This window comes from Rhinopithecus roxellana, chromosome 17 (genome assembly GCF_007565055.1).
Source record: "Rhinopithecus roxellana isolate Shanxi Qingling chromosome 17, ASM756505v1, whole genome shotgun sequence".
Taxonomy (NCBI): Eukaryota; Metazoa; Chordata; class Mammalia; order Primates; family Cercopithecidae; genus Rhinopithecus; species Rhinopithecus roxellana.
In genome coordinates this window covers 108,483,396-108,495,426 of record NC_044565.1, presented here as the reverse complement: position 1 = coordinate 108,495,426, position 12,031 = coordinate 108,483,396, and the positions used below count along the sequence as shown (strand labels likewise).

The 12,031-nt window shown below is 45.4% G+C and overlaps 1 protein-coding gene across 4 annotated transcripts in view; it reads left to right on the top strand.

Moving 5' to 3' along the window:
- The window catches only part of NMS (neuromedin S), a 45,244-nt gene extending 34,633 nt beyond the window's left edge, over window positions 1-10,611 (top strand). For all 4 annotated transcript variants that reach the window (XM_030921528.1, XM_030921529.1, XM_030921527.1 and 1 more), the window contains 8 exons: window positions 71-121; window positions 4,480-4,503; window positions 4,597-4,650; window positions 6,586-6,660; window positions 7,727-7,762; window positions 8,348-8,389; window positions 9,498-9,546; window positions 10,470-10,611. In XM_030921528.1, coding sequence (XP_030777388.1) covers window positions 71-121; window positions 4,480-4,503; window positions 4,597-4,650; window positions 6,586-6,660; window positions 7,727-7,762; window positions 8,348-8,389; window positions 9,498-9,536 — 321 coding nt within the window. In that variant the 3' untranslated portion in view covers window positions 9,537-9,546; window positions 10,470-10,611. The remainder of the gene's footprint in view (window positions 1-70; window positions 122-4,479; window positions 4,504-4,596; window positions 4,651-6,585; window positions 6,661-7,726; window positions 7,763-8,347; window positions 8,390-9,497; window positions 9,547-10,469) is intronic.
- Window positions 10,612-12,031: the final 1,420 nt, after the last annotated feature.

Below are 12,031 nucleotides of genomic sequence, written 5' to 3'. Positions count from 1 at the left end.
ATTACCCATTAATCAATCTGTCTTCATCCCCCTCATCCCTTTGATTTGTTTTCTTCATTTTATTTTTTAGCAACTGGCATATTGTCTGAGTCAGTGGGCATCTCTTTCTCGCCAACCTAAGGTAAAAAAACTGTGTGTGTGTATGTGTGTGTGTGTGTGTGTATATATAATATATAATATATATATATGTCTTCAACAAACACACTCTTTTGCTACCTATGGGAGAATGCTGTATGTATCTGTAACTGTGCATTTATATGTGTGTTCAAGAATATAATTTTACACAAAATCAAGCAAATATCTTAAATATAAATTACTATAAAATATGGGTAGTTCATTTATATTCTTATGATTATTATAATCATATATAGTTAAGCTAATTGTTATGATATATTGCATATTATAAATTGATATACCATGATATAGCAGTTCTCCAAAACAATAGTTATCATGTAAAAGACTTTACAGTAACTAGCCGGGCATGGTGACTCACACCTGTAATCCCAGCACTTTGGGAGGCCAAAGTGGGCAGATCACTTGGGAACAGGAGTTTGAGTCCAGCCTGGCCAACAAGGTGAAACTCCATCTCTACTAAAAATACAAAAATTAGCCAGGCATGGTGGCGCACCTGTAATCCCAGCTACTTGGGAGGCTGAGGCAGGAGAATAGCTTGAACCTAGGAGGCAGAGGTTGCAGTGAGCCAAGATTGGGCCACTACACTCTGGCCTGGGTGACAGAGCAAGACTCTGCTTCAATTAAAAAAAAAAAAAAGTTTCATTTAAAAGACTCTACAGTAACTGGCCAGGCATGGTGGCTCACACCTGTAATCCCAGCACTCTGGGAGGCTGAGGTGGGCGGATCATGAGCTCAGGAGTTCATGACCAGCCTGGCCAACATGGTGAAATCCTGTCTCTACTAAAAATACAAAAAGTAGCTGGGCGTGCGCGATGGTGCACGCCTGCAATCCCAGCTACTCAGGAGAGTCGCTTGAACCCAGGAGGCGGAGGTTGCAGTGAGCCAAGATTGTGCCACCACACTACAGCCTGGGTGACAGAGCAAGACTCTGTCTCACCAAAAAAACAAAAACAAAAAACTTTACAGTTACTGTAGTAACCACACAGATATAAAGTAAGTTGATTTACTTGAAAGAACAAAAGGGTGGTAGGATAGTCCATGATGCCCAGGATAGCCTCTGCATTTTCACCTTGAGCCACATCTCTTTTTTTTTTTTTTTTTTTTTTTTTGAGACGGAGTCTCGCTCTGTCACCCAGGCTGGAGTGCAGTTGCCAGATCTCAGCTCACTGCAAGCTCCGCCTCCCGGGTTCCCGCCATTCACCTGCCTCAGCCTCCGAGTAGCTGGGACTACAGGCGCCCGCCACCTCGCCCGGCTAGTTTTTTGTATTTTTAGTAGAGATGGGGTTTCACCGTGTTAGCCAGGATGGTCTCGATCTCCTGACCTCGTGATCCACCCGTCTCGGCCTCCCAAAGTGCTGGGATTACAGGCTTGAGCCACCGCGCCCGGCCAAGCCGCATCTCTTTATCCCTCACCTCCCCTAACCCACAGCACACTGTGCTCCAGCCACAGTGAACCTCTCAGTGTTCCCCAAATGCACCAGGCCCTTGATGTCCTTGCACAGTCTTTTCCTCAACCAGAAATGGCTTTGCCTCCTTCACAGGCTGCAGTTAACAGTCCAGACTCTAAAACAAAAATACCTGGTTTCAAAGTCCAGCTCTGTTTAAACTTGGTAGTTTCTCAGTTGCTCTGTGCCTCGGTTTTGTCATCTGTAGCATACGGGTAATTGTCCTAGTACCCTAGAATGCTGTTGTAAGGATTAAACGCTTTCATATTTGTGAAGCGCTTTCAACAGCATCCAGAACGTGGCAAACGACAGCATTTAAGTGCTAGTTTTTGCCATTGCCTGTTGATGCAACCAATTCTCATTCTTCAAGACTCAAACATCACTTTCTCAAATTTCATGAATATATCATTCCCATTTCTTCTTATTTTCAGTTTACTATGCATATGTTTGAAGGCAATTGTTAGCTCTCATTTTCAGGAATAATCTTTACAGCCTTGGTCTTGGAGCAAAAATTCAGGCTGAAAACTCAAGAGTTCTTCAACCCTTTGTTACTTCCTCCCCATGCTGCACAGAAGGGACTTCCCTGTCCCTCAGGTGAAGACTGTGGGGGTGTCCTCTGCATCCACAGAGGCAGTGGAAGTGTGGCTGTCCCACGGGCAACCTGCAATATTAAATTGGGTTAAGGATCCTCAAGAGCAAGGGCCCACTAAGAATGAATTTCCTTCCGCCTTCTCCATTTTTCCAAGCCTCTCCCGTTCACTGTTTCCAACTGCAGAAGTGCAAGGGGTTGCACAGTGAACAAAACTGCCAATATTTTAAAGGTATTAATAGAGAAACTGGCTCTTCCTGGCTTGCTGCTTCCCTGAAATGTGACTTTTGGCATGTCACTTCGTCTCTTGGGGCTTTGGTTTCCTCAGTGGCCCAAAGTCTGGATGTGTCGCCAGAGCTCTAAGTTCACTCCTGTTCTGGTTTCCAGAATAGGCCAAGTCTGTGACTCTAGGGGACCTTTACCTCAAGGCAATTCAGAAAGCAGTCACATTCTGCAGACAATGACAGCCACAAAACTCTTCACGTTTCGTGTTTCTCGTCACCACATGGGATTAGAAGACGTTTCAATGCAGAAAATTGCAGTAAGTTCTTGTGAACAGAGCTCTACTATTAATTCATTCAGAAGATATATTTATTGAGAGCATGCCACGGGCCGGGTGCTAGGGATGCGGTAGTAAAACAAACTGAACACCTGCTCTCATGGCGTTGGTATTCTAGTTGGGGAAATGAATCATAAACAACATTGATCGGTACAATTAGAAATAATTTCTTCTCTAAAAAGAAAAAAGTAGGCCGGGCATGGTGGCTCCTGCCTGTAATCCCAGAATTTTGGGAGGCTGAGGCCGGCAGATCACTTGAGGTCAGGAGTTTGAGACCAGCCTGGGCAACATGGTAAAACCTCATCTCTACTAAAAATACAAAAGTTAGCCAGGCGTGGTGCCTGTAATCCCAGCTACTCAGGAGGCTGAGGTAGGAGAATCGCTTGAACCTGGGAGGTGGAGTCTGCAGTGAGCCAAGATTGCGCTACTGCACTCCAGGCTGGGTGATGGACCCTGTCTCAGAAAAAAAAAAAAAAAAGACAAAAGAAAAAAGTAAAGGAAGGGGCATATGAAACGTTGAGCAGGGTAATTACCACCAGGAAAAGCATCGTCACATTCCTCATCAATTTTTGCCCTGAAAAGTAAACGTAATAGTATACAGCCGATGAATGTGGTACAAAAAACAATTGTTTGCCCAATAAGTGTCCATAAACACACACACACACACACACACACACACACACACACACACACACACACAGTTGTGAACAGATGCTGACAACAAGACCAGGAGCTGTAAAAATAGCAAGTACTTCCTGCCGGCTAAAAATGGTGATCATAAGGAAATAGAGTTAAGTTCCACAGAGCCTCCACTGTTGGTAAAGTTGGTGGATTACAGTGTGTGTCTGTGTGTGTGCGCCCATGTTTGTGCATCCACACGTATGTACATGGTAGAGAGAGAGAGAGAGAGAGGATCCATAGGTACTGCTCTCTTCCACTAAAGAAATTCTCCACAAAGTTTGCAGGAAGATGTAATTGTATTCACAGCAATACAATTAGAAGTATTATTAACAGCTTTAATTTTTGTCTTGATTGAGGTTTCAGCTGATTCGAAAATCTTTAAGCATGGGTGAGATGTGAATGATCAGTACTAGCCAGATCAGAAGATTTAAATGATTGTTCACAGTAATCATCTCTAGTGACTTCACAAAACACGGACATGAACATTTACTCTATTGTTTTGTAAGAAGCCTTCTTCCCGGCATCTCCTTGAGTGAGATAAGCCCACATGCAGCCATTATCTACGCAAGCCAGGGCTGAGGTGTGTGCATGGGCAAGGATTTAGAAAAGGAAAGTTGGACTTTCTGCAAGGTGAGCAAAAATTCATGTAGAAAGCTTTTGGAGAAAAAGAAGCTTGGTCAATATGAACTATAAAAACTGAATACCAGGATACACTCTGCAGCAAATCAAAAACTGTAATAGTTAGTTTATTCCACCCATAGTCAGATGGTTATTTTCTTCTATGCATCAGAAAGTAGTTCTCTCCTCCCCACCCCCTGCAAACTGAAAAGATGAAATGAGATATTTTCACATGATGATGTATTGCTGGCAATTTTCTTTATTGTAAGATCCTGCATCAACTATAGTCTCATTAAATTTGCGTAATAGAGGAATTTCTTTTTAGATTGCCAATTTATCATAATATTCAGGTAAATCCAGTAAGGTTCATGGTGTACCTGACACAGAAAACGTTATCAGTTGCCTGCCCCTGTAAAATTTCACCTAACTTACCCTCACAATTCTCTTTCCAGGATAATCAAGACATATACAAAAGGGTGAGTACCGCCCAGCCCAGTACAAGGGCATGCAGCATCGATGTTTAGAGCAAGTGACACTCAATACTAATATCACTTTCTTTTCTTATTTAGTTTTTGTTTCACTACTCCAGAACTCAGGAGGCAACACATCCAATTAAAACTGGGGTCAGTATTTTATCATAATCATCTGTCTGTAAAAGTGGCTCTCCTCTGCATGTCGTCTGTCCCTTCTTAATACGTACAGACAAGTAGAAAAGCTGGGGCCTCTGGACACCCTCTGCGTAGTAGCTTCCCAGGGGCTTTTCCCTGGGACTGCAGAGATTCTCTTTCTCCCTCTGGGGTGGGGGGTGGTAGATGGCCAACTTATCTGAGAAGGTGGAGAATAAATTATAGAAAAGGAAAAATAAGTAGGAAATAACTTTTTGTTATGCACTTAAACAGAAGTACAGGAAGAGCCTGGTAAACACTGTGTTCTGTTTATATTGTTTGTTCTTACCATCTGTTTTTAAATTTGTGCTTTGTGATGTGTGTGGTACCATCCCCCAGTAGTGATACATGGATGAACATCTTCCGTGGCTGTTGCGATGTGTATGTGCAATGGGAATAGTAACCATCATGTCTAACTTTCTTCCTACAGATTTGAGTTACCCTCGGGAGCAACTTGTGTGGGTGAATTTCTATGGGGTTTCTATTCAAATATATATATATGAATTTCTATGGGGTTCTATTCAAATATATATATATATATATATTTGAGACAGAGTCTTGCTCTGTCACCCAGGCTGGAGTGCAGTGGTGCAATCTCAGCTTACTGTAACCTCCACCTCTGGGGTTCAAGCGATTCTCCTGTCTCAGCCTCCCAAGTAGCTGGGATTACAGGCATGCACCACCATGCCTCGCTAATGTTTGTATTTTTAGTAGAGACAGGGTTTCACCATGTTGGCCAGGTTGGTCTCAAACTCCTGACCTCAGGTGATTCGCCCGCCTCAGCCTCCCAAAGTGCTGGGATTACAGGCGTGACCACCATGCCCAGCCAGAATATAACTTTTAAACCCAGTCATAGCAAGTAAAACTTTACCACTAGAAAGTCTCTTACTTATATATTCAAGGCTCTCCAAGTCTTAAGAGGATCCTTAAAAAAGCAAATAACCAGGAAAAAAAATGTTTCCGCTAAGAATCAATCAGTATTACAGATGTAGGAATAGGGCTCAGGTAAGGAGGGGGATTTTTTAGACAGAGTTTTGCTCCTGTTGCCCAGGCTGGAGTGCAGTGACACGATCTTGGCTCACTGCAACCTCCGCCTCCCGGCTTCAAGCCATGATCTCTTGCCTTAGCCTTCCAAGTAGCTGGGACTACAAGCACGCGCCACTACGTCTGGCTCATTTTGTATTTTTAGTAAACATGGGGTTTCACCATGTTGGCCAGGTTGGTCTCGAACTCCTGACCTCAGGTGATCCACCCACCTTGGCCTCCCAAAGTGCTTGGCCTCCCACTGCATCCGGCCAAGGAGGTGGATATTATCAAAACCAACAAGGGCACCACGAAAGGAGGAAGAATAATGGAAAGGAAAAAAAACCTGTAACACGAATCAAATTTTACTCTAAACCAAAGCACACAGGGAGGATTCATGAGGACTAGATGAGGACAGGTGTGTACACCTGGGTGTGCACGACAGTCACAGACAAGATCAGGAAACCAGAAGTACCTGGGGAGGGTTACAGGGGCTGCCCTCCACCTTTTCCCTTGGACGAGGAGGGCACCCCTGGGGAGGGAGAAAGAATACATGTGGAGCTGCTTCTAGCACAAGGCGCTCCGCTCCAGGAGCACAGAGTGCTGAGGGTTAATGCAGAGAAAAGTCCAATTTACCCTAAGGGAATATTTTTAAGGGTTGTGCTGGAATTGAAACCTGTTCTCAAGGCAAGCGGCTCTTTATTGAAAACATAAAATTTCAGGCTTCGGCTCGAAAATGGATTTTACTCTGAAAATTAAACCCATTTGTAAGGGAAGTGAGTAGAAAGGAATGCGTATAGCCCTGGGCTCTCAAAATACCCCTCGGTGGATGTCCCCCTGTCTGACCCTCTCTGCATCTCTCTGTTGCAGTTTCCTCCAGTGCATCCTCTAATGCACCTGGCTGCCAAGCTCGCCACCAGACGGATGAAGAGATTTCTGCAGCGAGTACGTGCTTTTATTCTTCCACCATAGTTTTATGCCACTCACAGTTCATTGAATCATGGTAAAGCATGCTGTCACCTTGGGGCTCACTGTCATTCTCTCCTCAAATCTCAATCTCCACCTTGGCAGGGAGTGCTGAGCAGAACTGCTGATCTTTTGACCTCCCTAGGCCTCAGTTTCCTCCACTGAAACCCCATGAGGTGGCTTGAAGGGCCCGGGGAGAGACCTCATGGCCCAGCCTGCTTCCATCCCTCTCCTCTTCGGCTCCTTTCATCCTGAAGTTGTGTCTTGGTTTTGTACTTTTTTTCAGTTCCCCTGTCTCTTTCCCCTGACACGAAACTTGCCCTGGAGATAGCTTCTGCTTCCCTATGGCCCTATCTGCCCGTTGTCCATTTGTCAGAGCTTTCTTCTTTAGTTTTTACTTTTTAATTTAGAAATTACCAGCTGAACCTGTTCAATGGTAATCAAAGTTTTGTTTCATGGTAGCAAAAATAAACAAATAGCGAGAGAGAAAATTTATTTTGAACCCCCTGCCCAGATAGGGTGATCGGCTCATCCCAGTTTGTCCAGGACTTTCCTAGTTTTAGCTCTGAAGATCCCAGGACCCCAAGTGCTTAGAAAACTGGTTGGCCATCCTGGGCACCAGCAGCAGTTTGTCCCATCCCCTGCTAACCGCAAGCCTCCGGGTCCAGTCTGATTCCATTCTTACACCAGGTTCACAGGCAATGAACAAGCTGAAGAAGCCAAAATGGCTAATCCTTTAAAAGTGTCTGAAGCTTTGCAATGTGCCCGTTTCAAAGTTGGCGCTGTTAGGAGGAGCAAGCAAACTTAACGTACTTGGACACAGATGGTAACTCAGCCAAGATGACAAGTTTGCCTTCTTGAGTAGGAGCTTGCTAGAGAAGATCACAGCAGTGATCCCACCATTTGCCATGCTTTCCACCTCCTCTTTTGCGCCAGACTTCTGACTACCTTAGAAGGAAGCCAGGGACGGCAGGATCACTGTAAGACCACTGCCAGGCCATGATGTGGTTCCTGTTGAATTTACCCGCGTCTCATTTCCTTGCAGGGTTCGGGGACTGCTGCAGTGGACTTCACCAAGAAGGTACACAAGAGCCTTGGAGACTGTAACCCCCCCAAAGAAAGCCCTACCTGAGAAGGGTGGGGAAGTCCTTGGAGCCAGCCACCCTGCAGCCCCTCCAGACCACTTCTGGGCAGAGCTAGTCTCAAAAGGACCCTGAGAATCTTTTGTGGCTGAGCAATTAAGTTCAGGTCTCCCTGGGGGCAGACAGGAACATGGGGCAATGCCTCTGGCTGTTCAGATTTCACCTCCAGCCCCACAGATGAGTCACCTGGAGCCAGCTGCTGCTGAGGTCTTGCTTTCTCTCGCTCAGGAGCCCACATGCCACTGTACACACTCCAACAGAGGCACTGCCAGAGCACAAACCCCAAACACTGGTGGTTCTCAAACGTGGCCATGCATCAGGGTCACCTGGCTAAAATTCAGATTGCCCCCAAAGATTCAGTGGGTCTGGATTGGGGCAAAGAGTTTGTGTTTCTTACAAGTTCCTAGAGGTTGTTGGTGCCACTGGTCCGGGACCACCCTTTTTTGAAAACTGTCCCTATAGACATTTTTGAAGAACTTGTAACGCAACATGGTTGCATAATGGCTTATGTTTTTATGTTGCAGGATCACGCTGCCACCTGGGGACGACCCTTTTTCCTTTTCAGGGTATAGCATGTTTTCTCACCTTTGCTTTCTAACCTCGATTCACTGCAGCCATCCCAATCGTGGAGTGACTGCAAACAGCAGAGCCAGGACCCCTTGGTGAATTGGTGGATAATTATGGGGACTCTCTCACCCTTCACTGGGTATCACTGCAATCAAAATCTCCTCCTACAAGCTTGTAAAGGCAAGGGTCCAGCAGGAGGAGAGGCTGAGAGCACCAGAGTAGGCGTAAGGGAGTTCTGCTGACAGACAGACACAGGGTAGACCAGAATCTGAGCCCGTGTTTTAGAGCATTAGGGTCCAGGATTCATGGCCCCAAAAACACATGGCAGGAGGAGCTTAGGCACCATCCTCTCCTCCTTCCTGGGTAACAGAAATTCTTGCAAGGGTCAGAGGGTCGAAGAGTTATCTTTTAGATTTTAATCGGCCATTCACTAGCTGTGCTCCACCTTTGAGATTCTCAGTATCTGCATAGAAAAATGAGCAAGTCAGACTAGATCCATGCCCCCAGAAACTGCATTCTGTGAATCACTGGCGCTAAAAGGTACCCTGCAAAAGTCAGAAAAGATTGGAAAACACTGCACCCGACATTCACAAAGACTCACAATACACCCTGGCCCATCGCAGGCTGTAAGAAGTCCTGCAGAACACAACCTGTGTCTCTTGGCTTAAGCGTTTGTTTCCGGAACATAGGGACTGTGGAGCTGTTTCCCACCCCTGTCTCACTCCCATGGGTCTGTATGACCTACTCGTTTCCTGGAAAGTGCTTTGAGAACAGTCCATCTCCATGACGTCTCCAGACTGGGCAGTCCTGTGCTGGATGGTTTGTGGAACCTCCTACCACATAAGCATAGGCTCAAGGGTGGGATGATGGGTAAGTGACAGTGCTGGGATCCTAGGAGCAGCGAGGTTCCTGGAGTACTGTCCCAGAGGACCTCCAGACTGGTGCTAGCCCAGGGCGAGAGCTTCCCAGGTGAGTCCCCATGGAAGGCAGTGAAATCCCTGTTAGAAGAATGAGGCCTTAGGGTTCAATAGAGAGAAGAGCCGAATCAAGATAAGGCTGCAGAGAATTGTGTCTCAGTATCCATAAGTTGCTCCTTTTTTTTTCCAGCCCAGGAATGGCAGAAACACTGAAGATGAGGCCCAGTAGGTAGTCCAAGGTCAGCTTCATCACAGTTTTTCTCTTTCAAGCAAATTTTATGTGTCTGACTGGAGACAGTGAGAGGCAGCCACGGGGGGACCATTGTTTAAGAAAGGAGGACCCTGCATAACCCCAAGGACTCTGCCCCTTCCCTTTTCCTGCACACAGGACCACAGAGATCCCCACCCCAGCCTAGCAGATGCAGGCTATCTGGGCAATATTGCAGCCTTCACTTCCATGCCCAGCTCTTTGGAGGCATGTTGTCTCCAGCTGTCACTGTGATGGGGATATAGGCTCATTGCAGCCCAGCTGGGCCCTCCGTGACTTCTCACCTGGCCCCCTTGATAAGGAAACACCACCCTGTCGTGCTTGGGTGGTGCACCAAGGAGTTCTGGAAGCTACCAGGCTTGCTACACTGACAGCATTTCTAAGTACGGCCAGGCAAGGCTGTTTCCCCCTTTCAACGGTGCTCTGAGATCCAGAGTTTTAATTTGGAGCGATTCCTTGGCCTTCAGCCCTGTGGAAGAGGAAGTGAATCCTCAAGGGCAGCTCCGGGCCTTCTCTGTCTCTCATGAGGATGTGGTCCCAAGGATATGAGGCCGCTGTCCTATGGATGCTGCCAGCAGGGGCCAGCGGTCAGGGTCCCAGCAGTCCAAGGTGTCTGAGAAAGCTGTCACACTGCTGGGAAATGGCACTACCCAGCAAACACAAGGCAAAGATGTTCCCTGAGGCCATAGTGCTTACACCAACCTAATGGCCTGATGAGATACAGCAAAACCAAATCTTACAAGTACTGATTGTGGGAAAAGCAACCTGGGCCTTTATGACATGTCAAACTGAGGTCTAATTGTGAAATATGCTACATAATAACCTGCCCATGGGCTTTGTCTTGATTCTGAGAATGATTTCACCTGAGCAGTACATTTTTCTTTTCTTTTTTAGGATTCAATGGTGAAAGAAAGCTGGATCTGATGAGGCCATCCAGGGATTATGTTGAACAAATATCAAATTTCTTTCCATGAACAGTATTTAAAGATATTTCTCTTGCTCTGTGTTCACTAGATATTCAGCTTCATAAAAGTAAAGTAGCATTGTGTGATATTATGAAATATATGTTTGGTCTTTGTCCATATTTCTTGACATACAAGTTCTAAAATTCTTGACAATTTCAAAACGCTCAGTGTCTCTTTGTATACTGATGATTGGCAGTGGCTGCCAGCCTCTAGGTAGCTTTGGGGTGGGGCTGGTCACCAGGAAGACCAAGGCAGGACTAGAGGATTGGGACTTTCAGCCCAACCCCAGTCTCCAGGGAGAAGAGGCACTGAAAGTTGAGTTGGTCACCAGTGGCCAATGTTTTAATCAGTAGTGCCTATTGTGAAATGAAACAATTCAGACTTAAGGCTACTGGAACATTAAATGATTTGAACCTTGAGAGAGATGTGACTGTGTGGCCTCAGTCGTGTAACATGCAGCTGCCACTACGGCTTCTCCAACTATAAATGAACTCTCTTCCTTATTTTTTGTTCTGTAATCTGTAAAATGACTAAGAAAGACTGAATGGCACCAGAGATAAGACCCCTTCGCTCTTACTGATCTGTGTTAGATATTAACTTCTTCCTTTATTGCCTTGCACTCAACTCAGACCAGATGACGCAGAAGACCCCATGACTATTACACCCTCAATGTGGAATGTTAAATACCCATCCCGAAAAAGAACACAGCCTATAACCCGTCCAGTTGCCTTAACTATGCACTAACCTTGTACGGACAGTGTTAAAATCCTATTGAACTTCCTGAAACCTTGCCAATATCAACAACTCTCAAACCTCTCCACTGGATATATACCCAGTAATGAGATTGCTGGGCTGAATAATAGCTGTTTTTAGTTCTTTAAAAAATCTCCAAACTGCTTTCCACAGTTGCTGTCCTAATGTACATTCTCACCAACAGTTTGTAAGTGTTCCCATTTCTCCACAGCTTCAACAGCATCTGTTGTTTTTTGACTTTTTATAATACCCATTCTGACTGACGTGAGATGGTGTCTCATTGTGGTTTTAATTTGCATTTTTCTGATCCAGATGTTGAGCATTTTCTCAGATGTTTATTGGCCACTTGTATGTCTTCTTTTGAGAAGTGTCTGTTCATGTCTTTTGCCCATTTCTTAATGGAGTTATTTGTTTTTTGCTCATTCCATTGTTTAGGTTCCTTATAGATTCTGGATATTAGACCTTCATTGGATGCATAGTTTTTGAATATTTTCTCCCATTTTGTGGGTTGTCTGTTTACGCCCAATAGTTTCTTTCGCTGTGCAGAAACTCTTTAGTTTAATTAGGTTGAGAGGGAGGAGATTTGTAAAGTCTAAGCTCTCACTGTAGACTCTGATTGAGGGTCTGAAGAAGCAGGATCAGTCCTGTGCCAGCTGCTGTTTCTTGTCACTCGAGGGAGTTGTTATGGCATTTTCCAGCTGCAGCATGACCTTGGGAGAAAATCGCATTATCTGTGAT